The 27,849-nt window shown below is 38.6% G+C and overlaps 4 protein-coding genes and 1 pseudogene across 4 annotated transcripts; 4 read left to right on the top strand and 1 right to left on the bottom strand.

Moving 5' to 3' along the window:
* Nucleotides 1–1,080: 1,080 nt before the first annotated feature.
* Nucleotides 1,081–9,930, top strand: LOC121760715 (annotated as a pseudogene).
* Nucleotides 9,931–12,957: 3,027 nt separating this feature from the next.
* On the top strand, nt 12,958–15,888 carry LOC121760713. The gene is made up of 7 exons (XM_042156344.1): nt 12,958–13,558; nt 13,645–14,056; nt 14,156–14,354; nt 14,736–15,323; nt 15,435–15,507; nt 15,693–15,718; nt 15,883–15,888. The coding sequence occupies exons 1-7, from the start codon at nt 12,958–12,960 to the stop codon at nt 15,886–15,888; spliced, it is 1,905 nt and encodes a 634-aa protein (XP_042012278.1).
* Nucleotides 15,889–16,423: 535 nt separating this feature from the next.
* Nucleotides 16,424–19,147, top strand: LOC121761276. The gene is made up of 6 exons (XM_042156919.1): nt 16,424–16,636; nt 16,950–17,010; nt 17,403–17,516; nt 17,618–17,716; nt 18,455–18,580; nt 18,876–19,147. The coding sequence occupies exons 1-6, from the start codon at nt 16,520–16,522 to the stop codon at nt 18,932–18,934; spliced, it is 576 nt and encodes a 191-aa protein (XP_042012853.1). The 5' UTR covers nt 16,424–16,519; the 3' UTR covers nt 18,935–19,147.
* A 716-nt stretch (nt 19,148–19,863) lies between these two features.
* On the top strand, nt 19,864–22,399 carry LOC121760081 (mitochondrial import inner membrane translocase subunit TIM14-1-like). Its single transcript, XM_042155682.1, has 3 exons — nt 19,864–20,069; nt 20,852–21,030; nt 21,861–22,399. The coding sequence occupies exons 1-3, from the start codon at nt 20,067–20,069 to the stop codon at nt 22,018–22,020; spliced, it is 342 nt and encodes a 113-aa protein (XP_042011616.1). The 5' UTR covers nt 19,864–20,066; the 3' UTR covers nt 22,021–22,399.
* A 3,625-nt stretch (nt 22,400–26,024) lies between these two features.
* Nucleotides 26,025–27,435, bottom strand: LOC121761678 (protein SHI RELATED SEQUENCE 1-like). Its single transcript, XM_042157312.1, has 2 exons — nt 26,826–27,435; nt 26,025–26,392 (listed from the first exon to the last, which is right to left on the bottom strand). Exons 1-2 carry the CDS (start codon nt 27,100–27,102, stop codon nt 26,052–26,054), a joined length of 618 nt encoding a protein of 205 aa, XP_042013246.1. The 5' UTR covers nt 27,103–27,435; the 3' UTR covers nt 26,025–26,051.
* Between the last annotated feature and the right edge of the window lie 414 nt (nt 27,436–27,849).

The following is a 27,849-nucleotide window of genomic DNA, read 5'->3' as shown; positions in this document are numbered from 1 at the left end:
CCATTTTATTGCGGCGGTAACAAATGACGGAGCCGGTAGTTTGACAAGGCGAAAGAGATAGTGAGTGATATAGATAGAATTGCAGACTGTGTGATATCTACGGAGAAGAAGAGAAAACTCATGGAAGAGAAGGTAGAATGAGAAAAGATAAACATACTAACCGAAAAGTATATGAAATATGGAGAAGAATAGCACCCCGATTGATGGAGAGAGGGCGAAATCACAGAGAAGATGGCGATTTCACAGAGAATGGAGCGATGTGGAGAAGGTCTCGCGATTTGGGGGAGGGTTTGCTGATATATCATTCTGGTCAAACACGCCACTCTCATTGGCGTTTTTCATCTGCTTAAAAGAACCAGCGATTTTCATTTAAACACGCCTCATTCGTTGGCGTTTCTATAAGCCTATCACTACTGTTGTTTCAATTGCAAAAGATCTGCTCTCTCTTCCCTAACGCCTCAAGTAAAGATTCACAATCATGAGGAGACTCTTAACTATCTGAGATCTGAAAAGCAGCTGATTTCATTGGCAAGTAAGATTCCCATCATAGATGCTGTGGACGAATTTTCCTTATTTTTAGCATTTGTGTGTTTATCACATTTTCCTCACTCAGTAGAAATGTAATGTATATGGCAACGTATGGAATCTAGATGCTTAAATTTGATAGCTCTTCATTTACTGTTTGCATATTAAATTTAGGGGAAATGTGGTTACAATATTTAAGAAGTGATGTGAATTGTGCACATGTTAATAATTTGCTGTATTAATTATGTTTTAAAGAGGTTTGTGATTGTGCATTATGATGTTGAAGATTTCTGCAAAATATTTTATGGTTTTCTTTTTTTATTTTCCGTAGTTTCTGGGATAGGGCCATTGAAGAAAGAGTGATAAGAGGATGGCGAAAGGAAGTTTGTTTTCATCAGTCAAGAAGGCTCTAGGCCTGCGTTCCAAGGAGATTATAGTTTAATTGTTTGCTAAAATATGATGATTGATTGATGGATTGTTGATGCATCTGATATTTGCTTTGGTTCATGATTGCAGAGATCAAGTAAATCACAGAAGATATTGCTTGTGAATGAAATGCCATCGGTTCCTGATTTTCCAAATCAGGAGCCTTCTGAGGTTTCCAATCCTTCTCCACAAGTGGGAAACACGAGATCGACAGAGGTGGAAAATCAGCAGATAAAGCACGCCCCTTACTCTTGTAAAAATCATGGATTAAATATGCCCGGTCAATGATTTTGACCAAAGAATAAATGTGACGAGACATTTAATTTTGTGAAATTAAATGATATAGCGTCGATCTACATTTTACGTAGATAAATGTAGTATATTCACTTTCTCAAATCCGATTTCCGGTGAGTGAGAAATAGTAGATTAAAGTTGGGCATAATTAGCTTTTAATTAAAGCTTGGAGCATGTGCTTAGGGAATAATTAACTAGTGTTAATTATCCCACATTAGAAGATTAATACATCTTTAATGTGTTTAAATTAAGTGACTTTATGTTACTTAATAATTATAGTGGATCAAGATGGGTGAAAAAACCCACACGCGCGCACACGTGTATAGAGTCGAAACTGAACTGAATTACAATGAAACAAATAAACCGTGAATGTTTAGCCGAGTCGAGGAGGCCTCTTCCCGCAAGACGAGATACTTCCCGCAAACCGAAGAGCACTACCGGGGCGTATCTCGTCTTGCGGGAAGAGGCCTCCTCGACTCGGCTAAACATTCACGGTTTATTTGTTTCATTGTAATTCAGTTCAGTTTCGTTTCTTGTATTCCTTCTTTTGGGTTGTATTACGCCCGGCTTTTATCTCTTGTAATCAAAGAACCAACAATCGCAAGACGAGATAGCTTGCTTTTGAAGGGATTTTTGACCTCTAAACTGAACTTAACATTTCGAAACTTAATACACCTTTGCTGGAGATGTCGACGGAATCCAACACCACCGCTGCCACCACCACCGCCGCCATTCCTTCAACCATGGCGACCACTGGACCTGTCAACACGTCGTCGATTCCGACGATGATGCCCACTCCCGGGCGCTATCCTTCTTCCTCAACAACCCCTTGGGAGTTCGTTAACCCCCTTGGGCTCACTGGTGGATCCACTTCGAGTGGGTCGGTTGGTTCCACTTTTAGTGGTTCCTTCGGGTCCTTTAATGGATCGAGTGCTGGGGCCTTCGGGTCTCACACGGGTGTTGGGGCCTTCGGGTCTCACACGAATGCTGGGGCCTTCGGGTCTCATGCGGGTGCTAGTCCCTTCGGGGCTGGTACGACCATGGCGGGCTCTATGCCCAACATGAATGGTGGGGGCTCTATGCCCAACCATGTTGTTGGCTCCTTCGGGGGCAACGGAATTGGTTCATTCCAAGGACCAAGTGCGGCACCTATGGCACCAAGAATGATGCCACCTGCCGAGAAGCCACCAAAGTTTGGAGGATCTGACTTCAAGCGGTGGTACCAGAAGATGTTGTTCTACTTGACAACATTGGGCGTCGCCAACTTCCTCACGGAGAACGAGCCGCCCGCGCCAAGCGACCAAGAGACTAGGCTCGAAGTCATGGCGGACTATGAAGCTTGGAGAAAAGGGGATTATCTATGTAAAAATTTTATTTTAAGTGCATTAGATGATAGCCTCTATAATGTATACTCCAATGTAACCACATCTAAACAAATGTGGGAAAACCTAGAAAAGAAGTATAGCATAAATAATGCTGCAGGGACGGAACAAGTTGTAGCATCCAAGTTTATGGACTACAAAATGGTCGACTCTCGACCCGTCATGGAGCAAGTCCAAGAGCTCCAAATGATCATCCACTCATTAGTGGCTGAAGGGATGACCTTGCCCGACAAATTCCTAAGGTGCACGATCATTGACAAGCTCCCTCCAAGTTGGAAGGACTTCAAGAGTTATCTCAAGCACAAGCGAAAGCAGATGACCCTTGAAGACTTGATCGTGAAGTTGCGCATCGAGGCCGACGTGCGCAAAAGTGATCAAAAGGCTAAGGGCTTCACCCCAAATGAGGCCAAAGCCAATCTGTTGGAGCGGGGCGGACCCTCCAACAAACGCCATCGCCCAAACCGTCCAAACGATAAAGGGAAGGGAAAGCAGCCTTCAAAGAAGTTTGAAGGCGACTGCTACAAGTGTGGCAAACCAGACCACTTTGCTAAAGACTGCCGCAGCAAGAAGAAGAAGCCGGCTGCCCACGTCATTGAGAAGGAATTCAAGGACTGGGATGAGAACGACCTCATTGCTGTGGTCACTGAAGAGGTCAACCTTGTCAACAACAACAAGGGTGGCTGGTATATTGATACCGGCGCTACTGCACATGTTTGTGCAGATAGGAGTATGTTCTCCACCTACAACAACGTTGAAGGGAGAAAGATAAACATGGGGAATCAAGCCTCGTCTGAAATCCTCGGAGTTGGTGATGTAATCCTAAAGATGACGTCTGGCGTCTCAATCACCTTGAAAGATGCGCTGCACGTTCCAGACATCCGGAAGAACTTAGTTTCAGGATCAATACTAGTGAATAAGGGTTTTAAACTTGTATTTGAATCCGATAGGTTTGCATTGTATAAGTTTGGGAAGTCCCTCAGAAAAGGTTATGTAACCGACGGACTTTTCAAGCTTAGTGTAGCAACACTGCGTGTTCCAAAGCCACTGGCTAATAAGAATAAAGCATCTACTTCCTCTTATTTGATTGAGTCTTCAAATTTGTGGCATTGTAGATTGGGACATGTGAATTCAAAAGCTATTAAAAGATTAGTGAATTTAGATTTACTAAAGGCTAATGAATTGGATACCCAAGATAAATGTGAAATTTGTCTTGAAGCAAAAATGACTAAGTTGCCGTTTCACTCAGTTGAACGAAGCACAAAACCCCTTGAATTAATTCACACGGACGTATGTGATTTAAAGATGATGCAAACAAGAGGTGGTAAAAAGTACTTTATGACTTTCATAGATGATTGCACAAGGTATTGCTACATTTATCTTTTAAGAAGTAAAGATGAAGCAATAGAAGCGTTCAAAAATTATAAGAACGAAGTTGAGAATCAACTTGGTTGTAAAATCAAAATGATTCGAAGCGATAGAGGAGGCGAATATGTAGCCCCGTTTGAGGAGTTATGCAACGCAAGTGGTATAATTCATCAAACAACTGCTCCATATTCACCACAATCTAATGGTGTTGCAGAACGCAAAAATCGAACTCTAAAAGAGATGATGAATGCACTGCTTCTAACTTCAGGATTACCACATAACATGTGGGGGGAAGCTGTTTTGACAGCCAACTATATCTTGAATAAGATCCCTCTCAAAGGAAAAGATGTCACTCCTTATGAGTTGTGGAAGGGAAGGAAGCCATCCTACAAATACCTCAAAGTGTGGGGGTGTTTGGCAAAGGTGATGGTTCCTCCGCCCAAAGAAGTTACAATCGGACCTAAGACGATTGATTGCATCTTCATTGGATATGCACTTAACAGTAGTGCATATCGATTTGTTGTTCACAAGTCTGAAATATCGACTATCACAGTAGGAACAACAATTGAGTCGAGGAATGCTGTATTTCTCGAAAATACATTTCCTTGCAAAGACAAGGAAAAAGTCTCAACCAATTCTGAGACAAGAATTGAAGAAGCCACTAGTTCTAAACAAGTGGAAGAAGAAGCCACTAGTTTTAAATCAGCAGATGCGGAACCTGAATCGTGCAAGCGTGCAAGGCCCGATCCAAAAGATACAGTACTAAGACGTGGTAATAGAGTCAGAACACCAAAAACTTTTGGTCCTGACTACATTGCTTTCATGTTGGATGAAGAACCAACATCGATAAAAGTAGCCTTTGCTGGCCCAGACGGGCTGCATTGGAGAGAAGCTGTTCAAAGCGAAATTGATTCAATTTTGCTAAACCACACATGGGTGTTGGTTGATTTGCCCGAAGGTGCTAAACCTTTAGGATGCAAATGGGTTCTTAAAAGAAAGTTTAAGGCCGATGGAACAGTTGATAAGTATAAAGCCCGATTAGTAGTAAAGAGTTTTAAACAAAAGGAAGGACATGACTTCTTCGATACCTATTCACCTGTAACAAGGATTACATCTATACGAGTGCTTCTCGCTATTGCTGCATTGCACAATCTTGAGATTCATCAAATGGATGTAAAGACCGCGTTTCTAAATGGTGAACTAGAAGATGAAATCTATATGGAACAACCCGAAGGGTTTGTAGTACCTGGACAAGAGAAAAAGGTATGCAAGCTCGTAAAGTCCCTATATGGATTGAAACAAGCGCCATTGCAATGGCACTTGAAGTTTGATAATGTGATGTTATCAAATGGGTTTAAAATCAACGAGTGCGACAAATGTGTCTACATCAAGAGCACTAATAACGGTCATGTTATAGTGTGTCTCTACGTTGATGATATGTTAATCTTGGGTAGCAACACTCAAGTAATTAACGATACAAAGGCCATGTTAAAGAGAAACTTTGACATGAAAGACATGGGTCTAGCCGATGTAATTCTTGGAATGAAGATTCTAAGAACGAATGATGGACTCATCTTAACACAATCACATTATGTTGAGAAGATATTGAATAAATTCAAAGCCTATGATGGCGCGCCGGTTAAGACTCCAATTGAAATCGACGTTCACTTGAGCAAGAACAAAGGCGAGCCCGTTGCTCAAGAAGAGTATGCACGGGTCATCGGGTGCATTATGTACTTGACTAATTGCACTCGACCTGACATCGCTTGTGCCGTGAACAAGTTGAGTCGTTACACTAGCAATCCAAGCAAAGAGCATTGGAGAGCTCTTGTAAGGGTTTTGAGATATTTAAAACATACTCAAAATTATGGGCTACGCTTCTCGAGATACCCCCGGTACTTGAAGGGTACTGTGATGCTAATTGGATATCCGATAATAGAGACTCACTTTCAACAAGTGGATATGTCTTTACTATTGGGGGTGGTGCTGTATCGTAGAAATCCACAAAACAGACTTGTATAGCCCGATCAACAATGGAATCGGAGTTTATTGCCTTGGATAAGGCTGGTGAGGAAGCCGAGTGGCTTAAGAACTTCCTTGAAGACATTCCATGCTGGTCTAAGCCAGTGCCACTAGTGCTGATCCACTGCGATAGCCAAGCAGCTATTGGAAGGGCAAACAATGGCTTCTATAACGGTAAGTCTCGACATATACGTCGACGACATAACACCGTGAGACATTTGATCACAACAGGGGTGATTACAATTGACTATGTGAAGTCAATAGATAATCTAGCGGATCCGCTAACCAAAGGGTTAAACCGTGATCAAATGAATAAGTTGCTAGAGGGAATGGGTTTGAAATCCACAAACTAAAGAACTATCACAGTGGTAACCCAACCATGATGACTGGAGATCCCAAGAACTTGGTTCAAAGGGACAACTAAGCTATGAGAGTTCATGGAAAACACTCAAACTATATCTATTCCCTAAGAGCAATAGAGTGTTGGAGAACTTGCCTAGTGGTAAAGGCTAAGTCTATGACTTTTAATGGTTCTTAAAGATCTCAAAGAGATGGAGTTCTCAAAGAGACCAAGTATGGCAAGGTACTTGACTAAGAATCACCTATGTAAGTGCGAAGTCTGGTCGCTTCATAAAACGTACTTATGAATCCAAAGTGGTGTCCAAGACCGCAATGGACACAAAACGTGAGAACGGATGAGGTTGAGGTGTTTAAGCGTTAACACCATTGTCTCGGTGCACGCCGTGGGGGATTAGTTCAAAGCATCGCGCTACTAAACCGCCTGTGTATCCGATGGTGTCGACTATGGAGGGTTCAAAGTCAACAACTACCTATCCTTATGCTTATATACCTCTCGAGGGTTGAGCTTATGTCTGCATGCATATGCATTTGGCTATTTCCACTCATGTGGGGGATCATGGATTAAATATGCCCGGTCAATGGTTTTGACCAAAGAATAAATGTGACGAGACATTTAATTTTGTGAAATTAAATGATATAGCGTCGATCTACATTTTACGTAGATAAATGTAGTATATTCACTTTCTCAAATCCGATTTCCGGTGAGTGAGAAATAGTGGATTAAAGTTGGGCATAATTAGCTTTTAATTAAAGCTTGGAGCATGTGCTTAGGGAATAATTAACTAGTGTTAATTATCCCACATTGGAAGATTAATACATCTTTAATGTGTTTAAATTAAGTGACTTTATGTTACTTAATAATTATAGTGGATCAAGATGGGTGAAAAAACCCACACGCGCGCACACGCGCGCGCCGCCGCCGCCCGCCCCGCCCCGCCCGAGCCCGTGGGCGTGCTCGTGGGCGTGGCCGCGGGCCCGATCCCGATCTCGATCTTGATCTTGGGCTTGGACTTGGACTTGGACTTGGATCTTGGCAATTGGTCTTTGGGTGGTCTTTGGGCTTGGGGCTTGGCCCAAACTATTCTTTTTGGACCACCGCCGAGTCAGCAATCCAAGTGGCTTGACACGTCGTCAAGCGAGGCACAGTCACGGCTGCCACGTGAGAAATCCACACGCTCCACATGCGATAGGCACACGCCTGCCACACGCTCGTAACCGACGGCGGTTACGAATCTGCCATGATGAGCCTTCATGGCTCGGTTGACCCTGCATGGTGGCTTGGCCTATAAATAGGCTAGCCATACCACTGCATTAATACACACCATTACAAGCCTTCTGCATCATCATAAGCTCTCTCCCTCTCTCTGCATTGTCCTTCTGTCGAAGCTCTGCCCTCTCCTCCATCCAGTTCGCCGGAGCTCTACTGATTGCGGTGCTGCATCAATAGAGACGTAGTCGTTTTACCTTTGGGGACGACACGGCAAACCGAAGAGCACTACCGGGGCGTATCTCGTCTTGCGGGAAGAGGCCTCCTCGACTCGGCTAAACATTCACGGTTTATTTGTTTCATTGTAATTCAGTTCAGTTTCGTTTCTTGTATTCCTTCTTTTGGGTTGTATTACGCCCGGCTTTTATCTCTTGTAATCAAAGAACCAACAACTCTGTGGCTACTGAAGCAGAAATAGCTGCTGTGGAGGCTATTCCGGAGGTATTTCCACTGCCAACAGTGGCTCGAGTTTCTGGAAAACACCAGGAGGAAGTTGCAGCACTCAAAATTCAGACGGCGTTCCGTGGTTACCTGGTATGCTGCAATGCAAATTTTCCCTTTTTACTTCATTAATGAACTTGATAAGATATTGATTGATTTGAAGTTTTGAACTTCATTATAGTATAAAAAATGTTTCGACCTATGTTGTTGGAGTCAAAATTGAGCTGTTGATAAAATGCCCCTTTTTTGCAGGATTGAATGGTCTTTTATTGCTGATGCTGTTCAATATATGATCATGCTTATATGCTGGCTTTAATCTGGCTCTGTTAGTTTGTACCTGATGAATATTTTAACTTGATATTGTTTTATTCAGCCAAAACAGTTTTATGAGGTCTATTAACTTAGTGATGAGGCAATAACTGTGATTTGTGAAGTGAAGTATGTCGTATTTACACAGTTCTATAACTACCGACTATAATAAAGATCAGTTGTAAGTTGAAGTATGTCTAATAGGGGCTGGCTATTGTGTTTCTGATATTCAGGCGAGGAGGGCATTGCGAGCTTTGAGAGGACTAGTCAGATTGAAGTCCCTTGTTGACGGATCAGCAGCAGAACGGCAGACTTCAAGCACTCCGAAATGTCTGCTGACTCTGTCTCGGTTGCAATCTCAGATCCACACTAGAAGAACCAAAATGTTGGACGAAAGTAGGGCAGTTCTTGCAGAGACGTGTAAAAGAGCTGGATAGCTTGAGAGTGAGTTCTTTCTCTGATGCAATTATGTCTTTGTCAGAAATCTAGCACCTGCGCATAACGCAAATCCACTCTGCATATGCTGATATTTGATATGGCCGGATCCTTGTAAATATGATTACTAGCTAGCTTACACAAGTTTGTCATTCCTTAGTTACTTTTTTCTGAATTTGTGTTAAGGTTTCAGTATCCCTTTCACTAAAAGACTCTTCAATTGTGGTGCAGATGGCGGAGGAATGAGATGATAGTCCACAAAGGAAACTGAGGCGAGCTTGCTCCAAAAATACGAAGCTGCAATGAGACGCGAAAGAGCTCTTGCTTATTCCTACACTCACCAGGTACTTCTTATATATGGCAGTCTAGATATCTCCTGGCATCAGCGTTAACTTAATAAAATGTCACTTAAAACAGCAAACGTGGAAAAAATCAGCACAATCAAACAATTTATTGTTCATGGACCCAACAAATCCTCACTGGGGCTGGAGCTGGCTGGAACGATGGATGGCTGCTACTCCCCTCGAGACTAAAAATACGACAGGGAAAGATCTCAACCGTGATTGTTCATCATTAAAAAATAGCAGCCCCGGAACTGCTGCAGGAGAAATCACGAAGTCCTTTGCTCGCCATCAGCTAAACTCGGAAAATCCATCTCCAGCAGCTACTCAGAAGCTGTCTCATAGCCACCAGGCTCCCGCCCTTCCGTCTCCAAGGGCTGTATCTTCATTGGCAGCACGAAAACTAAGAAATTCCAGCCCAAAGGTGAGCATGATGAGTCAAGAGGATGACTCGAGGAGTGTGTTCAGCGTTCAATCAGAGAGGAATAGGAGGAGGCATAGCATAGCCGGTTCAGTTAGTAGAGACGACGAGAGCTTGGATAGCTCTCCATTCATTCCAAGTTACATGACACCAACTCGCTCGGCAAAGGCCAGGCTGAAGTCTCAAAGTCCTTCAGGAATGGATAATGACAAAGAAACATCTGCTTTTGCAAAGAAACGACTTTCTTTTCCATCTTCACCGGGCCAGGCTAGGCGACATTCGGGCCCTCCAAAAGTCAACATGAGCTCCTTAGGGGCTTCTTGGTATGATGGAATGGAATGAGGAGGGGATGGAATGTAGATGGGAATGGAGATGGGAATGGAATGAAGGTGGGAATGGAATGGAATTCTTGTGCTTGATAAGCACAAGGAATGCAAAATGAATGGAATTGTTATTCCTTGATTGATTTCATTCCTATGTTTGATAACTACAAATTAATATAGAAATCGGAATGGAATGAAATATGAACAATTAATTTGTTGATTCTACCAAAAAAAAAAATATTTAAGGTTGCGTTCGGTACCATGGAATTGAGGGTTTGGAATTGAAATATGAATAATTATATCCACAAAACACATTTTACACACTACACATATTACACACACTACACACATTTCACACACTACACACAGTTCACACACTACACATTTCATACACTACACACACTACAAACACTACACACAGTTCACACACTACACACATTTCACACACAACACGTTTAACACACTACACATACTACACATTTTACTCACTACACACTTCACACAGTTCACACACTACAAACACTACTCAGATTTCACACATTTCAAGCATCCTATTTTTGAATTTTTTTCAGCTTTTAATTTTTTTTTCGATCCAAACCGAACCGAATCGAAAAACTGAAATTTTTCGAAAGTTTACACTGAATCAAACTGAAAAACTGTACTAAATTTGAAATTTTAGTTTGTGTGTAGTGTGTGTATTTCGTGTAAAATTTGTAAGTATGTGTAATGTGTGTACAATGTGTATATTTTGTGAATAGTGTAGGTAGAGTGTTTATGTTGTGTGCTATGGTTGTATTTTGTGTGTGAAGTGCGTGTAGTGTGTGAAATGTGTGAACAGTGTGTAGTGTGTGAAATGTGTGTAGTGTGTGTAGTATGTGAAGTGTGTGTAGTATAGTAGTGCGTGTAGTATGTGAAATGTGTGTAGTGTGTGAAATGTGTGTAGTGTGTGAACTGTGTGTACTGTGTGTAGTATGTGAAATGTGTGAAGTATGTGTAGTGTGTGTAGTGGGTGAAATATGTGAAATGTGTGTAGTGTGTGTGTGTTGATTTTTCAATTATTAAAAATTTTAAAATTTTAATTTTATTGTAAAATTGTGATGATATTAAATTTAAATATAATATAAAATAATATTTATATAATTTTGTTAAAATTTAAAATAAGAAAGAAAGGAATATGAAATGGAATGAATTTGGCTATTCCCACGTGGAATGGAATAGTGATTCCAAAGGGAATGGTCATTCCTATGAGCAAAATATACCAAGCAAAGGAATGGATATAGGAATGTCATTCCATTCCCCGTTCCATTCCACCATACCAAGTAGGGCCTTAGTGAATGGTGGATCGGTTAATTGAAATGGAGGATCGGTTAATTGACACCCTAAGGAGGCTGAAATCTAGAAAAAGAAATGAAGGAAGTATTTGATTATTGATAGAAGGATTATTCACAGTCCAGCCTTCAGCAAATGTTGCTATAGGTTTTATTGTTAGATCAAGGAGTGTTATATTATTAACTCAATACTTAATTGATAATTATAATTAAATAATAGTCATTAGATATTCAAGTCAAGAGCTTAGATCATCGGTTCCGGAATATCAATGCGATCAATAAAAAATGTCAATAAGGATATTAATGTCAATTTACAATAAATTAGTTGTAACTAACTTTTGAAAAATATCCCATAACTTTAAAACGCATATAATTTTCTCGATTTAAATTATTTTTCGCACAACATATATCAAATTAAAGATAATTTCATAAGGATTCTAACAAGATCCCACTTGCATATGTTCCGATATCAAAATTTGTAAAAAATTTCGTTAACAACTTTATATCTGTACACGACACATAATATGTCAATACATGTACAATGTCAATATGAAATTGTATTTGCATTGTCATGGCTTTGTGTTGATGTATTTCATACACTGTATTGATATTGTATTTCTAAACCCTAAATTTGATAGTTGTTATTATCATTTTAATATTAAAAAATGAAAAACAAAATTACACGTGACCAATGGTAGACCACGAGATTTGGAAAATTCTATGGTCTTAAACTAGTATAATGGAATGATGAACCTCCAGCTCAAGCTCATCAAGACCAAGAAGTTCTTAAAGGTTTGGAACATAGAGGTATTTGGCAACATCATCCAGAACCTAAAGAATGCAGAGCAGGCAGTTCTTGAGGCACAGATTTTATATGATACTGACCCGACCCCAACACATAGAGCCGAATTTAGTAGAGTATCTGCCGAGCTCATAATCACAGCCAAAATGGAGGAAGAATTTTGGAGACAAAAGGCGGCGATTAGGTGGGCTAGTGATGGAGAAAGGAACTCCAAATTCTTTCATGGCTGGGTCAGACAGAAGAGAGTTAAGTCGAGGATACATACGGTTGTTTTTGAGGGGCATGCACTGACGGCAGAGACCGAGATCAGGGAATCGGCGGCAGCCTTCTTTCAGCAGCTTCTGACATCGGATGTTGGGGAACTTGCAGAGCCTGACTTATCACTTATCCATACACTCCCAGTCTCAGTTGATCAGGAGGCTTTGTGTTCGGCGCCGCAGGATAAGGAGGTTAGAGATGCAGTTTTTAGAATCAGTGGTGATAGTGTGTCCGGGCCGGATGGGTTCACTTCGTTGTTTTTTCAGCACTGCTGGGACACTGTGGGGAATGATGTGATTGCTGCTGTTGGAGACTTCTTCAGTGGGGCTTTTATGCCCCGAAGTTTCACGGCGACCATGATCATTCTCATCCCGAAGAAGCCTAACCCGGTCACGTGGGGAGATTATAGACCGATCAACCTTTGCAATGTTACGAACAAGATCATCACAAAGATCCTTGCTTCGAGACTTGCACTTTTACTTCCCCTTGTCATTGCACCGAATCAGAGTGGGTTCATCAAGGGCCGCCTGCTTAGTGACAATGCTCTTCTAGCCCACTGCTTAGTGACAATGCTCTTCTAGCCCAAGAATTGATACATGACCTGGGGAAAGAACTTTCAAGTGGAGGGAGATCGCCCAATCTGGCCCTCAAGCTGGATATGGCAAAGGCGTATGATAGAGTCCAGTGGCCGTTTTTGCTCAAGGTTTTGGAAAAGATGGGATTTTCACCAGCTTGGGTGGGTATGATTAGTAGATGCATCTCTTCATGCTGGTTCTCTATCCTGGTGAATGGTGGTCCGACAGGTTTCTTTCAATCCTCCAGGGGGCTAAGACAAGGGGACCCCCTATCGCCTTCCCTCTTTGTTTTGGCGGCAGATTACCTTTCGAGATGTCTTGATAGACTAATCAAGGGGGATAAAGAGATGGTCTACAGATGCCGGAAAAAGGCTCCCGTTATTACTCATCTTTCCTACGCGGATGATATCATCATATTCTCTAGGGCGCATAGGGAGGCAGTGGGAAGGTTGGTCGGATGCCTAGATCACTACATTGTTGTTTCTGGTCAGAAGGTGAATAATGGAAAGACACACTTCTATCTGGCGACTGAGCACATGGAGTTCGCTAGCAGTGTTGAGGAGGTGGGAGGATTTCAGAGAGGGGTGATGCCTTTCACATATCTTGGGGTCCCGATCTTTAGAGGAGCGAGGAGGGCAGATCACCTCTTGCCCCTTAGGCAGAAACTCATGGACAGGATACACAGTTGGTCCCATCGTCACCTTGCCTTTGGGGGTCGTCTAGCTTTGATTAAGAGCACCCTTGCCGCCATCCCGCTTCATATTTTACAGGTCTGCTTGGCTTTCTGGACGAATTGGAGCAGATACTGGCTAGATACTTTTGGGGCACAGTTGGGGAGAAGAGGAAGCTGCACTGGATTTCTTGGAGACTGATCTGCTTGCCTTTTGATGAGGGTGGCTTGGGCATTCGCCGCTTCAGGGAAGTGGCAGTGGCTTTTGGCTTCAAGCTGAGGTGGAGACTTCTGGCACAGGATTCTCTCTGGGCTCAGTTCATGATCCAGAAGTACAGTATCCTCCCCTGTCATCTGCATACCTCCTCTTGTGGGTCACATGATAGTCCTACTTGGCGTCGTTTGCGTCGTATTTGGTCATACATGCATGATTATATTCGTTGGTCCTTGGGTGAGGGGAAGATCAGCTTCTGGGATGATGTCTGGCTTGGGGCTAACCCCATCCAGAGTCTGTGCGTCCCGGGAAATGATCCTCCTCAATCTCAGGCCGTTGCATCATATTGGCATGAGCATGCATGAGATGAGGATATGCTGCAGAGTTTATCTTTCAGGTTTGGCGTACCTCCAGATGTGATAGACCAGATCAGAGCCACGCCGATCGAGTTGGGGGCGAAGGATGTGAGGCGATGGAGTCTGACTAGCCATGGCGAGTTCTCTGTAACCTCAGCCTGGGAGAGCATCCGGACTAGACTGCCAAAGAAGGAGATTTTTGGGCTTATCTGGAACCAAGGGTTGACCCCTACCATCTCGGTGTTCATTTGGAGGTTGTTATTTGGTAGGTTGCCGGTGGATGAGAAGCTGTAGAGGAGGGGGTTTGAGTTAGCGTCTAGGTGTCAGTGTTGTCGGTCTCCTTCAGTCGAGTCTCTTAGCCATGTCTTTTTCTTGAGTCAGTCGGCGTTTTCTGCATGGGAGTATTTTGATGCCTGGTTTCCTTCCTCACACACACCGATTCACACGAGCACTGATTTTGCACTTAGACTAGGTCACTGGCGGAGGTCCTCTTTCCAGAGGACTCCCGCCTTACATATTAGTTTTCTTGTACCCTGTTTGATTGCTTGGTTTCTTTGGACGGAGAGGAACGGCTGCAAGCATGGCGGTCGTCCTTTTCGTCACTCTCATGTTATTTGGCAGGTCACTCACCACCTGCACGTGCTTGTCTTGGCTGGCAAGATCACCTCGACCCACTGGAGGGGATGTTCGCCGTCGGTTGATTTCATGCCTTTCTCCCCCAGACAGCGTGTTCTGCGGTCACTCATGGTCCTATGGCATCCCCCTGATGCCCCTTGGGTGAAGCTAAACACTGACGGTGCCTTCTCTACATCGACAATGGAGGCGGGGGAGGGAGGATTGGTTCGAGGCCCTGATGGAGGGCTTCTGCGTGCCTTCTGTGCTCCAATAGCCGCATCATCGAGCTTTGAGGCGGAGCTGTTGGCTCTGATTCGGGGGTTCGAGATGGCTATGGAGCTTTCGACACACATCTGGATTGAGCTTGACTCAACGGCTCTGGTTACCTTGTTGTCATCTGGACAGCTTGGCGCTGCGGATTTCAGACATCACATGGCTTTGATCCGGAGTATGACTGCTCAGCGGCATGTTCGGTTCTCACACATCTACAGAGAAGGGAACCGAGCTGCTGACTTTCTTGCAGGTAGGGGGGTTCAGACCCCTGCCCTTACTTATTATGATCCAACCTCTGCGCCTCGGTTTCTGCAGGCGCTGGTTAGGATGGACCAGCTGGGATATCCTAACTTCCGTTTCCGACGTAGAGATGTCGGTTGACCCAGCTTCTTTGGTGGTTAGTTTTGATAATTTTTCGTTTCTCACTCATAGGTGTTTAGTCAGCTTTTTCCACTCGATAGCACAGATGATCCCGACTTGTGGGACCTCTATTTGGCTTCTTCATGTTCTTGCTTAGATCCTAGTCACTTTTGGGCTAAGATCATGTTGTTAGAACATTTTATTTTGATATTTTTACGGGTTGGAGGTCTGCCTAAACCTCCCGCCCACAAAGGACGTTTTTGTTATAAAAAAAAAATTAATTATAGTTAGCAATTAAATGATGAGTTATCAATTGATCACTCCCATTAGGTTTGTCAGCTAAGTATCACGAGAAGGTTAGTATTATAGTAAAATTTTATTTTATCCCATTAGGTTTGTCAGCTAAAGTATCACGAGAAGGTTAGTATTATATTAAAATTTTATTTTATTTTATTTATGATATTAATTGCATTATACTACTGTGTGATATTGTATTTTCTACTTCTTCTTCCAACTACAGGAATAGGCTTTAGGAATATCACGAATTTACCTTAGAAGAAGTTAATACTATAGGTTAAGTAAAATACATAAGCCTATTAATTACTGTATATTTTTTTTGGGTACTTTTATACTAGAGATGTGCATATAATTTATGACTTTCTTATTTCGAATTAAAATAAAACACATTTAATTGTAAAATAAAACTAATTTAAAAAAATCAAATACATTTTTATATTGAAAACTAAGCAAAGTATCAGACTCAGTATATAATTAACTCCATTTTATCCACAATTGGTCACTTGATCCATTACATATAATTCTAAATAACTATAGTACTTTTTCCTTGTATGATCTCTTATTTAAAAATAAGAACAATATTAATTACTTTGCAAAAGCATTATAAATTTTACAAAATAACCTCAAAATTATAGTACTCCACTATTTATAATTTCCACTTGTTTATTGGAAAAGCATTTTAATTTTGCCTACATATTCATAAATTTTTTAAAAAAAAGGCGGAGAAAAGATTTACTATATCACAGGTTTACAAAGGGAGAAGAAGGATTCCGAATCATGAAGCTTTGAATTCGTGTTGGAATCGGAAATGGTGAGTGCAGCTGTTTGCCGCCATTAACATCTGTTCTAAGCTAGCGATCATGAATCGATTTGTTAAGCTGTTTTACACCACAGCAATCGCCAGTTGCCCCAAATCCACGCAGCGCGGGTTTCCGTTATTGCAGAAGGGAAACACACAAACAGACTTTGCACAGGAGGTAAATTACACAATCCGCTATGTCCGTCTCTGTGTGTTTGTGTCACAGTGTGTGTATTTTGTTAGCTTAATCGAGGATAGGATTTTTCAATTGATGAACCGAAATGGTCTTCAAAGCTCGGGAATCATGCCCTTTTTGCGTTTTTGAATTAATGTTTACTTTTTCGTCCGTAAATTTAGTTGCATTGCCTAATCGCTGATTTTTTTCCTATTTGCTGTATTGGATCATTTGAATAAACTGAACATTTTACGCAATTTGAAGGAATGAAGTTACTAGGTTTCTTATTATCTGTATTTGCTCGATGAAAATGCAGCATTTGTGCAGAAGGAATGCAGTTATACAGACTCGGAATTTCTCATCAGCCTATAAAAGAGGTAGGTGATTATCCTTATTGCATTTGCTCTTATGTATCTATAAATTTCAATGGGGATCAAATGAATCTAACTTGGATAAATGCTGAACTCTCCCTCTTGTAACCAACAGCGTTGTAAATACACTTAACATCGATATATAAGCTAGAGTGAATGAGTGTGTTAGATATTTTATGTGATGTGCATATTTGTAATTTTATGTGAGCACGCATGTGTACATATGGTCTAGTGGGTAGGGGAGATGGTTGGGGTGGAAGGTGTTTTTGTGGTCTTCTGAGCTTCTCATTTAAGTGTGAGACATGTTCATGCTTTTAGCCTTACGAAAGATCGTATATTAGTTAATTTAGATTTCTGTATTTTGATGTATATTCTGATACCAAATTAATTTTCTACAGTACTAGATGAGAAATCACTGGAAGAGGATGCAGAAAGAAAAATCGGATGGCTGTTGAAACTATTTTTTGCTGGAACTGCAACTGTAATTGGCTTCCACTTATTTCCATACATGGGTGCGTATGTCTATTGAAAAGTACATTGGTTTGAAATGTATTTTTCAACCATTTGAATCAAAATTCAAAACTCAGGTGTTTATCATATTGGACTTCTGTAGGAAAAAATGTGATGCAGCAGTCTGTTAAACTTTTACAAGTGAAGGATCCTTTATTCAAAATAATGGGAGCATCCAGATTAGCACGGTTTTCGATAGATGGTACTCCCTCCGTCCCTTTGTAGCTGAGACGTATTCCTTTTTGGCTTGTCCCACTGTAGTTAAGTCATTTCCTTTTTTGGCAAAAAAACAATACATTTCTTCTCTCTTACTTTATTCTCTCTTCATTTCTCTACTTTTTTCCTTTCTACTTTTATTCTACCTTTACTTAACTCACTTAAAACTATTTTTCTTAAATCCCGTGCCCAAAAGAAACGCCTCTACTACAGAGGGACGGAGGGGGTAATACTTAAATTTTCATGTGCAGTAAGTAGTACTACCATGTTAATGATTCTGGCATATGTAGGCCAAGTTGTATTTGTACTATTTTTTCCTCTAGTAAAGTGTCTGTTCTTTTGTTGATCCTCTATAATTTGTCAAAAATAAATAAGAACATCATGTCATGTGCGTTCAATATTTCATCAGGTTTCAGTTGTCAATACTCAAAGTTATTTCAATATCAGCAATTCTTCCTCCTACATCGGTATATCCTGATTCAAATAAGGTCACTTGCTTTTATGAATCATACTTTATCCAACATATTAGTTGTACCCAACCGGCCATACAATAATAATAAGATATGTATGTAAGCTACAATCTGAAATAAGACACTGACAAAAATTTGCACAGCTCTGGAGCTGCATGTCTGATTTAGGGTGCCGATGCTTCTGTTGCAATCTTTGTCTGGAAACTGATGTAATGTTTTAGGCGATATCCTGGATAGCGCTCTTTTGCTTCCAGATAAAAGAAGAATGAAAATAGTTGAATTAGGCGGAGTGCAGTTGCTTGCGGATATGTTAGCAGGTGGTAAAGATGAGCGCACCAGAAGGCTAGCTTTGAAAGCTCTTGTTGCCATCTCAAAATCAGGTCAGATTTACATTGTTTGTTTCTTTTAGTACTTCCTTGTGTTCAGAAACTCTATGGTTAACTGGGTTGCAAATCTACCTGTTCAAATATCAGTTTCCTTCTTTTCATATACTGCACCAAATCAATCAGTTGCTGCTCATAGAAGATAAACACTGACAATCTTCTTTCTTATTGATTAACTAGAAACTTTTTAATTAGTTATTGTTGCTGCCATACTGTTTCTGTCCCACGCGATGTATGCAATGATCAGTAGAACGGTTCCCTGACACTCTAGCTTCGCTATCTGATGCTGCAGAAGGTGCGGTCGATGCTATACATAAAGCTGGAGCAATACCTGTTTGTTATGGCTTATAAGGTTGATGATTTGTTGGAAGGCCACCCCAGATTCCATTGAGTATGAGGAAGTCGGAGAATACAAAACGAACTTGCTGGATAGATTTGAGGATCTCAAATATGATACTTCATCTTGATATATGTAATGACAAGATTTTGTACTGTTTGTTATGGCTTATAAGGTTGATGATTTGTTGATACATCTGGTTCTCTTGCAGACAGCATTTAGATAAATTTTCAGATTGTGTTTGGGGAAGTGCCTTAAATTTTCAGCTTCTATTTCTCCTTGCTTGTTCTGTTTCACCTTATCCTTCTATTAATTGAAGTGAAATGATAAGTAAGCTGGTTTTCGTCAATTTTAATTTTACACAAAAAAGAGTAGTTTTTTAAAATAATATCTATCTATATATGGCAGCTTTATTTGATTGAAAATTTTGAAGTGGATTATTGAGGAGTATATTTTACTTGTAGACTTGTAGTAGGGGATTTCTTTTTAGCATAAAAATAAAGAAATACTGTTAAGGGTTTAGAAGTTAAAATAGGTCAAATAAAATAAGAAAGAGAAGAGTGTGTAAAGTTTTTATAAAAAAAAGAAAATAACCTAATTATTCTGGGACTTCTTAAAAAGAAATAGTACAAGTGAACTATGAAACCAAAAAATAATTCTTTTGGAAATCTCTAAAGAGAAATATGCATAAAATACAAAGACCATCTCTAATCATACAACAAATCTCATTTTTGAAGAAAAATACTTCTCTAATCATGCTGTAAATTTAAATTTATTTTTGTATTTTTCTATTATTCAATACTACCAAATATGGAGTTACTATAGAAAATTTATTGAGACATAAAAATGGCGTAAAATTTGATTTTGGTGAACTAAGATTACTAGTGTAACATATTCTTAAAAAAATGTATTTTTAGTTTGATGATATCCGGTGAGTCACGTGCATCTCGCGTGATAATATACTTCCAGACTTCACCAGTTCGACCTTTTGATCGATTGCCATTGCCATTCACTACTGGCTTCCATCGCATTCACAAATATAGAAACCCTAATTCTTTCTCTGCCACTTTTCAATCAGAAAATAAAGTAGCATTTGAATGTTGTTTTCCCATTTTTTCCAATTCTGAGGCCGTGTTGAAGTCTAAAATGGTGAGCGCTCCAATCTTCTTATTTTGATTAAAGAGCGTGAAATGACGAAGTACCCGTTTTCTTTGAAAATCTTTACCTTTTGGGAGCAAATTTACGCCCTTTTATAATCATGTTTCGCTTTATTGATCCGTTACTTTTACTAGTTTATTTGGTTTCCGTCGATGGACTCGACTCCTAAAGTGAATTTGTTACCTTCCTCCTTCAAATTGAATGAATTGTGTTCGTTGTTCTTATGATTGGGACTATAAATTAGCTGTTTTCTTGATCATATGCATATATCTTTGTATATATTCCAGATAAAACTGTAAATGTAAGCTTTAGGAGGCTGTGTTATTAAGATGAAAAACACAAGGAAGGTAATATTTCGAGTTGTAAAGAAGTTTGTGATTTAAAAGCATACCACCGATAATTCTGTGCAGGAATTTGGTTTCATGAGCTTTTATTCTTTTTCTATATGACCATGATACCAAGTGTCCCCTCATAAATGGAGAATGTAGACAATACTTGATGCAATGTGAAACTAAAACTTGTCCAGCTTTCATAAGTTTTGTCCCTGAGTAACTAGTAACTACACCTAAAATCGGGATTTAATGATGTAAAATGCTACTGTTATTTTTCAGAACAGCAATTATTTGCATTGAGATATTTGGTGTATAGGAGTAGGATTATGCTGTGATTATCATTTGTTTTTTCGTGGTTATTGTTTAGAGACTGCTGAAAATTGTGCTCGTCCTGTATTCATTATGCACCCCATTGGGAACGGAATCTGATGACTTATACAGGGTACGCCACTTATAGCCGGAATTGCTGTTGCTGCTGCTGCTCTAGCAGGTAAATATAGTATTCAGGCATGGCAAGCGTTCAAAGCAAGGCCACCAACTGCCAGAATGCGAAAATTCTATGAAGGAGGTTTCCAACAAAAAATGACTCGCAGGGAGGCATCACTTATTCTTGGAGTCAGGTAATCCTAAAGTTTCCTTCCTTTGATTGCGGAGTAAATATTATGTAAATCAACATCAGACTTCAGCGCTATCTTTATTTGTGCTGTTCTTTTTGTCGCACAAGTACGAACGTGGCAATTGGCTTGCGCAACAATGCATCATAAGGATTTTACACTTTTGAAACTGGATAGAGTTAAGCTGCTTCATACTTGATAAGACGACCAAGTCATTCTCTAATACTAATTCATTATCCTTTCAAGATGGTTTTGTTCATATCCAAGTTCCATGGGAAGAATGGTGCAGGATATAACTTGGTCAAACAAGCCAATTTTTACTTTGGTGATCTTTTCTTGACTTGTTTTTCTAGTTTTGGGACTAGCTTGATCATTTTATTAATCAGTTTCTGTCATTATTATGTTGTGTTATTGTATTAGTTAGTTCACAGGGGAGTGCTGAGCTAAGTCTGCAAGTTCATGGTTTTGATGAATAGTTCTTTATGTGGTATCGCTGTTCATACATAGTACTAGTATAAATGAACAACTAGTATGTTGGTAGTCCTTTTTTTCTAGTTCAGTATATGCTATTGGTTTTCTCCTATGTTCTGAATATAATATGCTTTTGACTCAAGTTGATATTGGATACCTTGTTGATTTTTGTGTTTTATTGATATGTATATAATTATATGAACAATTGAACATATATGTTGATGTGCTAATAATCATGGTCGTCATCTTTTTCCCAGTCATAATTTATCATGTAAAAGTTCTGTCTGTCCATTTTCTGTTTTAATATATTCCTACTTGGATTTTTGGGTAATGTAATAGCTAAGAGTATTAATTTTCTTGATTAGGGAAAGCACTCCGCCGGATAAGGTAAGGGAAGCTCACAGGAAGGTGATGGTGGCAAATCATCCCGATGCAGGTGGTAGCCATTACCTTGCTTCTAAGATTAATGAAGCTAAAGACGTGTTGCTTGGGAAGTCTAAGAGCAGCAGTGACTCAGCCTTTTAATCTTTACCCCAGAGCAGCGGCAGTTTTTTTACCCTGCGAGTTAGCGCCTGCCCTTCAAAGTCGATTGTCAATAATTACGTGAGGGTAAGATGTTTCTCAATTTTATTACCAGAAAAATATATTCTTTGAGCAGGGGTGTAATCGTTGATGTGCTTGGATAGTGTACGACTTACAGTGAACCAACCTTGTGCTATCTGTCCTACTCTTAATTTCTAAGCTAAGCTTTGATGTGTATAAGTGAAGAATTGCTTTGCCTTATGTGCTTTTCGAGGATTGCAATAAATTAGTAGATATGAATGGATTGACTTCGGAATTTCACTCTGCTGATTGTGCAACGAGTCTCACTATTTTTACTTTTTAATTATATTATTTATAGTGATTTTTTTGGTAATACTATGAAAAGGGTTGAAGTTTCTCCTTTGAGTAATTATATCTTGGATGAAATAAAATGTAGATGAAGTTAATAGTGTGTTGAATTTGTCAATAATAGAATGAACTTCGAATTTGAACAAAAACTAGCATGAAAGTCGGACGATTATAACCAGAAACGATAGCAATCTCGTTCATTTTGGTGAGTATATGTCGCAAAATATATGTTTATTTTATAATTGATAAATCTGAATATAAATATTAGTAACAATTTGAAACAAAATGGACGATTGGAAGTAATACAAAAGTGTAGTGTTGCTATTAATCAATTGTTGATCTAATCCATACTATGTGAACAAACTCAATGGTTTCAACTTCCACATATAGCTAAGAACAACTCAAATCTAGTGCAATGAGGTCGTTTATCCATTGTTGAAACATAACATAAAACACAACAACAATAATATGCTATGATTCAACAACCACTGCATCTCCTTTAAAAAAACTTGGCTGTGTGTGTATCGAATTCAACATTATTTAATACTCCATATATGGTAGATAATTAAATATGGTGGTAATAGTATATCCTTCAATATCGTGTGTGGATTTTCAAACAAACAACTTTTCTCGTATGGCAGGGAACTAAGTGACAAATAATACCTTTTTCTTCACAGATGTAGACATCTCAATTACTTGTGCAGAATCTTAAAAAATACATCGAAATTTCAAAATACATCATTATTAATGACATTTAGCACACCAAGCAGATTAGCCATCTTTCGTCTAAACTACTTAAATATATTGTGATCAATTCCTTGTAGAAAAATACTATCCGTAACCACAATTAATAATTACCGCAAAAATAAAAGGCACTTATACGTACGATCAGTAATTAACTGTTTTAAATATTGTTTTTAATTATCAACTACGTACTTCAAACATAATAAATCAAATTGAGTAAAAATAAGACTGTAAAACAATAATAATAATAATACTGTATTTTATTAAACAGTAAATTATTAATACATAGTATAACACATACATATACATTAAATAAGCACGATTCCTAGTTTTCTAAATGAAATAAAGTTCCTATTAGTATAAATTTAGAACTATCACCTTCTCCTAAATGGCTATATATATACACACCCCTACACACATCTAAGGTGAATCTTGTTAGACACCCAGTCACTGTGACACGGAGCCACATTGGAGTGAAAATGTTTAATTAATGACATATATACAATTAATATAATGATATTATATAGTAGTAGTACTACTACTACATGCAATAACAGTGAAAAAATATCATATCAACACATGCGCATGGTCATTCACATCAAGATACACTATACACAATAATTATCATTTAATTGCTCGTTGTAAAAAGGTACAAAAACGGCCTAATTTCTACTACTACTTCATATATAGATCGAATATATACCTTTATGAATTTCTCATACACAGAAAAAGTGTAGCCGGAATAGAGTGCACACATGCAATACTAGTATATAGCTAATCATTTTATATAAGTATTAAAAATAGTGATTTGTGGCAAAATCTTTATATACTCCAGCTAATTGAGTTAATTATACAGTAGCAAGCATTCATCAGTATCATACTCTATGTACAAAAACGACAACATCCCACTATCCAAACTTGTAAAAATAATCAACAAATGAGTGTACCACTGCCAAAGAAAAGGGTTACAATTAAGTTGGGTGCAGGAGAGGAGAGTTCCGTACAAGTGTACTAATTCTTTACCTAACATAATTCAAATACAGTAAAAAATTGAAAAAAGAACAACATGATGCAACCCTTCTCTATTCATCATCACCACTTTCCCTCAATCATAATTCTACAACATCATAATTAAATAATGTGATCTTAAATTATTCCTTCCAAAAAAGTTCTCGACAAGTCTCCCAAATATAAATTAAATATAAAAAATGTTAAAGTTCCCATCATACTACATCATCATCTCTTTTAGGCATAAAGCCATATGTCAAGTTATTTGCCTCAAAAAACAAGGATAAATATAACAACTTCAAGATGATTGCTTGCCCTTTCAGTGCCATTGAATTGAAAAAGAGAAAATAAATTAAAGTATAGACAGGCACACACATGTGCTAACTACATGGAGTGAACATATAAATGATAGTTACATATCAATAACAAACTAGGAGACTTAAATTAATAAAAAAGAATCCACATTGAAAGCTTTTCTTGATTAGGGTTTATTTAATTTCCCTTGAGTACATTAAGCATCGCAGAATCATTTATATATAATGGAAATTCAGCAATAATTGAATGTTTCTATTTTCTTCTTAAGAAAAAGGGACATATTCTTCATGGCTGGTTATATATATTTTTTGTTCTCAATTCCCCTTTGGTTAGTGTGATCTCTTTAGCATAAAAAGGTTACTTAAAACAGTGGTTTAGTAGATGCTTTCCAAATTATACTTACGGCCGCTTTAATTATAGATGCCCACCAATTAATCTTTTTAGCCCCCAAGTAATTCTAAACCACTTAGACCTGTCTTCTATAACTTACATGCATTAGTATATAATAAAATAACTTTGCATTTAATAAAGATTTGATAGTGACTATGATACACTTTCTTATTACCTAACTATTTGGGAATAATACACACTAGTAGTAGTATTTATGATTCATTATATATACCTGCATTTATATAAAAGTAGGGATACTATGTTCACAAGTCAACTGTACAACTATGAACTATACATATATATATGCTCAGACTCAAAATGCTATACATAATCACTTATCTATTTCTTGATTTATAAAACTACCTTAACCGAACAAACATAGCTAGGCAGTGATCATGACATGATTAAAATTCCAAAAAAGGTTTAGTGTGTTTGTTTATGTTAATGAGATTAATACATATAGTACTACATTGTAGACAAATTGAATTAGACCAACCGTCAATTAAGATTTAGAGTCAATATTTTCTAGTTAAACACACTTAGATAGGTTTTCATTAGAAAAAATTAACCCAATATACATAGTATGAGTGTGTGATGTGATCTGAACTGTGTGAAACTGTGTAGTATGCAATAAAAAAGGAATATATACATAAATAAATAAACACAGTAAATAGGGTTTTCCTTATACATGAAGTAATTACTAGGCACAAAGCAGTATATTTAACCGGCAAAGAAGCATATAAGCTGGAAAAAGTGGCTTTCAAGTTCAAAAACTGATGATTCAAAAACAACTGTTCTGATAATCACCAAAGATAAACAACTATAACAATCATAACAAGACAAAATTCAAACCATGAGCATACCACAAAGTTAAAATTAAAGCAGACAAGACCAAATAATTCTTCATTGGAAATACAAAACAATAGTAGTAATTTGTTAGGCACATTCCCATTAGAATAAAATAAAACATTCGTTCCTTTTCTTTTATTTCAGTTTTACATAGAGTTTGGCTTATTAAAATATGGAAGAGGAGGGAGATCAAATTCAATTTCCCTTCCTAGCCAAAATTAACAAACTTTATTTATATCTCAAATTCCAATAAAACCAATTGAATTAACAAACCACCCATCCTGTTTTTATTTCAAATATAGGTATACATATAAATTAAATAGACATGTAAGTATTCCAATTGATTTAGGTTTAATTAATCAAGATTTGGGGTAGTGCAAAAAGTGTGAAGTTGTGTTTGTAAATGCTGAAAAAGGGGCAGCAAATGAAGGAGAGGTTGTACCAGTTGTTCTTGCAACAAAATTAGGATGATCTGATAATGCAGCAGAAGAGGAGTTCTCTCCAGTTACATAGTTTCCGGTTCCCTGCGGTTCGGCTCCTTGATCATACAAAATTCCGGTGAAAACATGGCCGCCGATACTCACCGACGTCTGGTACGCATACTGATGACCCACCGCATTATCGTCCACCGAGCTCACTCTAACGCATCGGAACACCGCCGGAAAACACGCCTCCGCCGGCAATCCCACATCCTCAAACCCTAAATTGCACAATTAATTCAAACATTACAAAATTAACAAAACAAGGAACCTTTTTTCCAATATGTATATATAGGGAGTATATATTTAAAAATATTTTAATATAATCTCATCAACAAGGGAGTATGCAAGAATGTGTAGCAAAATAAGCTAATATTGTTAGAAACAAAATAAAATAAAAAAAATCATTATACTATTTTCAACAATAGTACAAACACATTGCTTTTGTTGCTATGGTCACACTATTTTGAAACACCACCACTAGAAGCAAATTACACAGTAATGTCACAATCAATGAAATTAGAGAGAGTAGAAAGATTAGAATTTAGAAGCGAAAGCAATTATTACACCTCCCACGGCGTGTGTGTGTGATCTGTGGGAAACAGTGATTGGGTATGGGAGGAAAGCACAGTATAGTAGTAATAGTATAGTTACCTAGTTGAGGGATTTGTCTGTATCTTTTAGGGTTTGGGGCAAGAGCCAACTGTTGATGAAGGAGGGGCGGAATCTGGTGGTGCGGCTGCATAGAGAGGTGCCTGGGCTGCCGCTTGGCAACCGGAATCCACGTGCTTTTCACGTGCGTTTCACACTGGAAGCCTCGGTTCTTACAGCAGCTTCGACACCTCGCATGCTCGCAGTCTTTTTTGGCTTGATTTCCGCAGTCTTGGCACCTTGACTTACTGCTTTCTGTTGCTTCTCCTCCTCTTATCATTTTCTTCCAATTAACCTTTTTTGTTAAATAAAAATGTAGAGTATTGTTTTACGGGCGGATTAGTGGAGGAGATTCGGGGTTTTGTTTGTTAATTTTTTATTCATTATTTGTGATCATTGAAGGTGGAGGAGGAGAAGGAGATGGAGATGAGGAAGAAAGAGATGATAGTATTTTTTTCTGTTGTTGTTGGTGGTTGAAAGAGAGGAAATGGTGTATGTGAATCTGTATTTGTTTTGTTAGGGTTTTTGAGTGAGGAGGTTCAACTTTCCTATTCTTCTTCTTGGGAGGGATCTTGTCATGGCTCACTGCTCAAGTGTACTGTGATACTTTCTGAGGTGGATGAGAGAGAAAAGGGTATCAGAATTAACCAATAATTAATGATATTTAACTACATGAGGTGTCGTCTAGTGACTCCCAAACAAAACTGATATTGTTCCCTTTTAGTACTCCCCCTATTACATCTTTAATTTAACCTGTCAAAAAAATATACTCCTATCCTTTAATTAAAAGTGGCTCATTTTTATTTTTGAAACTCCTTGTTTAATTATATGTTTTCTGATTTGAAATGTTTTGAGACGAAAAGGGTATTTTCTTTGTAATAATTATTGTTTTCTAGTTTTAACATAAAATACTTACTCCATCCCAATTAAGTTAAGATATTTCTTTTGAGTGTGGGCATGGAGAAGAAATAATGGTAAATAAGTTAAATGAAAATAAAATAAAATAAAATAAAATAAAAGAGAAAAT

This window comes from Salvia splendens, chromosome 13 (assembly GCF_004379255.2).
Source record: "Salvia splendens isolate huo1 chromosome 13, SspV2, whole genome shotgun sequence".
Classification (NCBI taxonomy): domain Eukaryota; kingdom Viridiplantae; phylum Streptophyta; class Magnoliopsida; order Lamiales; family Lamiaceae; genus Salvia; species Salvia splendens.
Note: the sequence above shows the minus strand (reverse complement) of the source record. Positions and strands in the feature narration are given on the sequence as shown.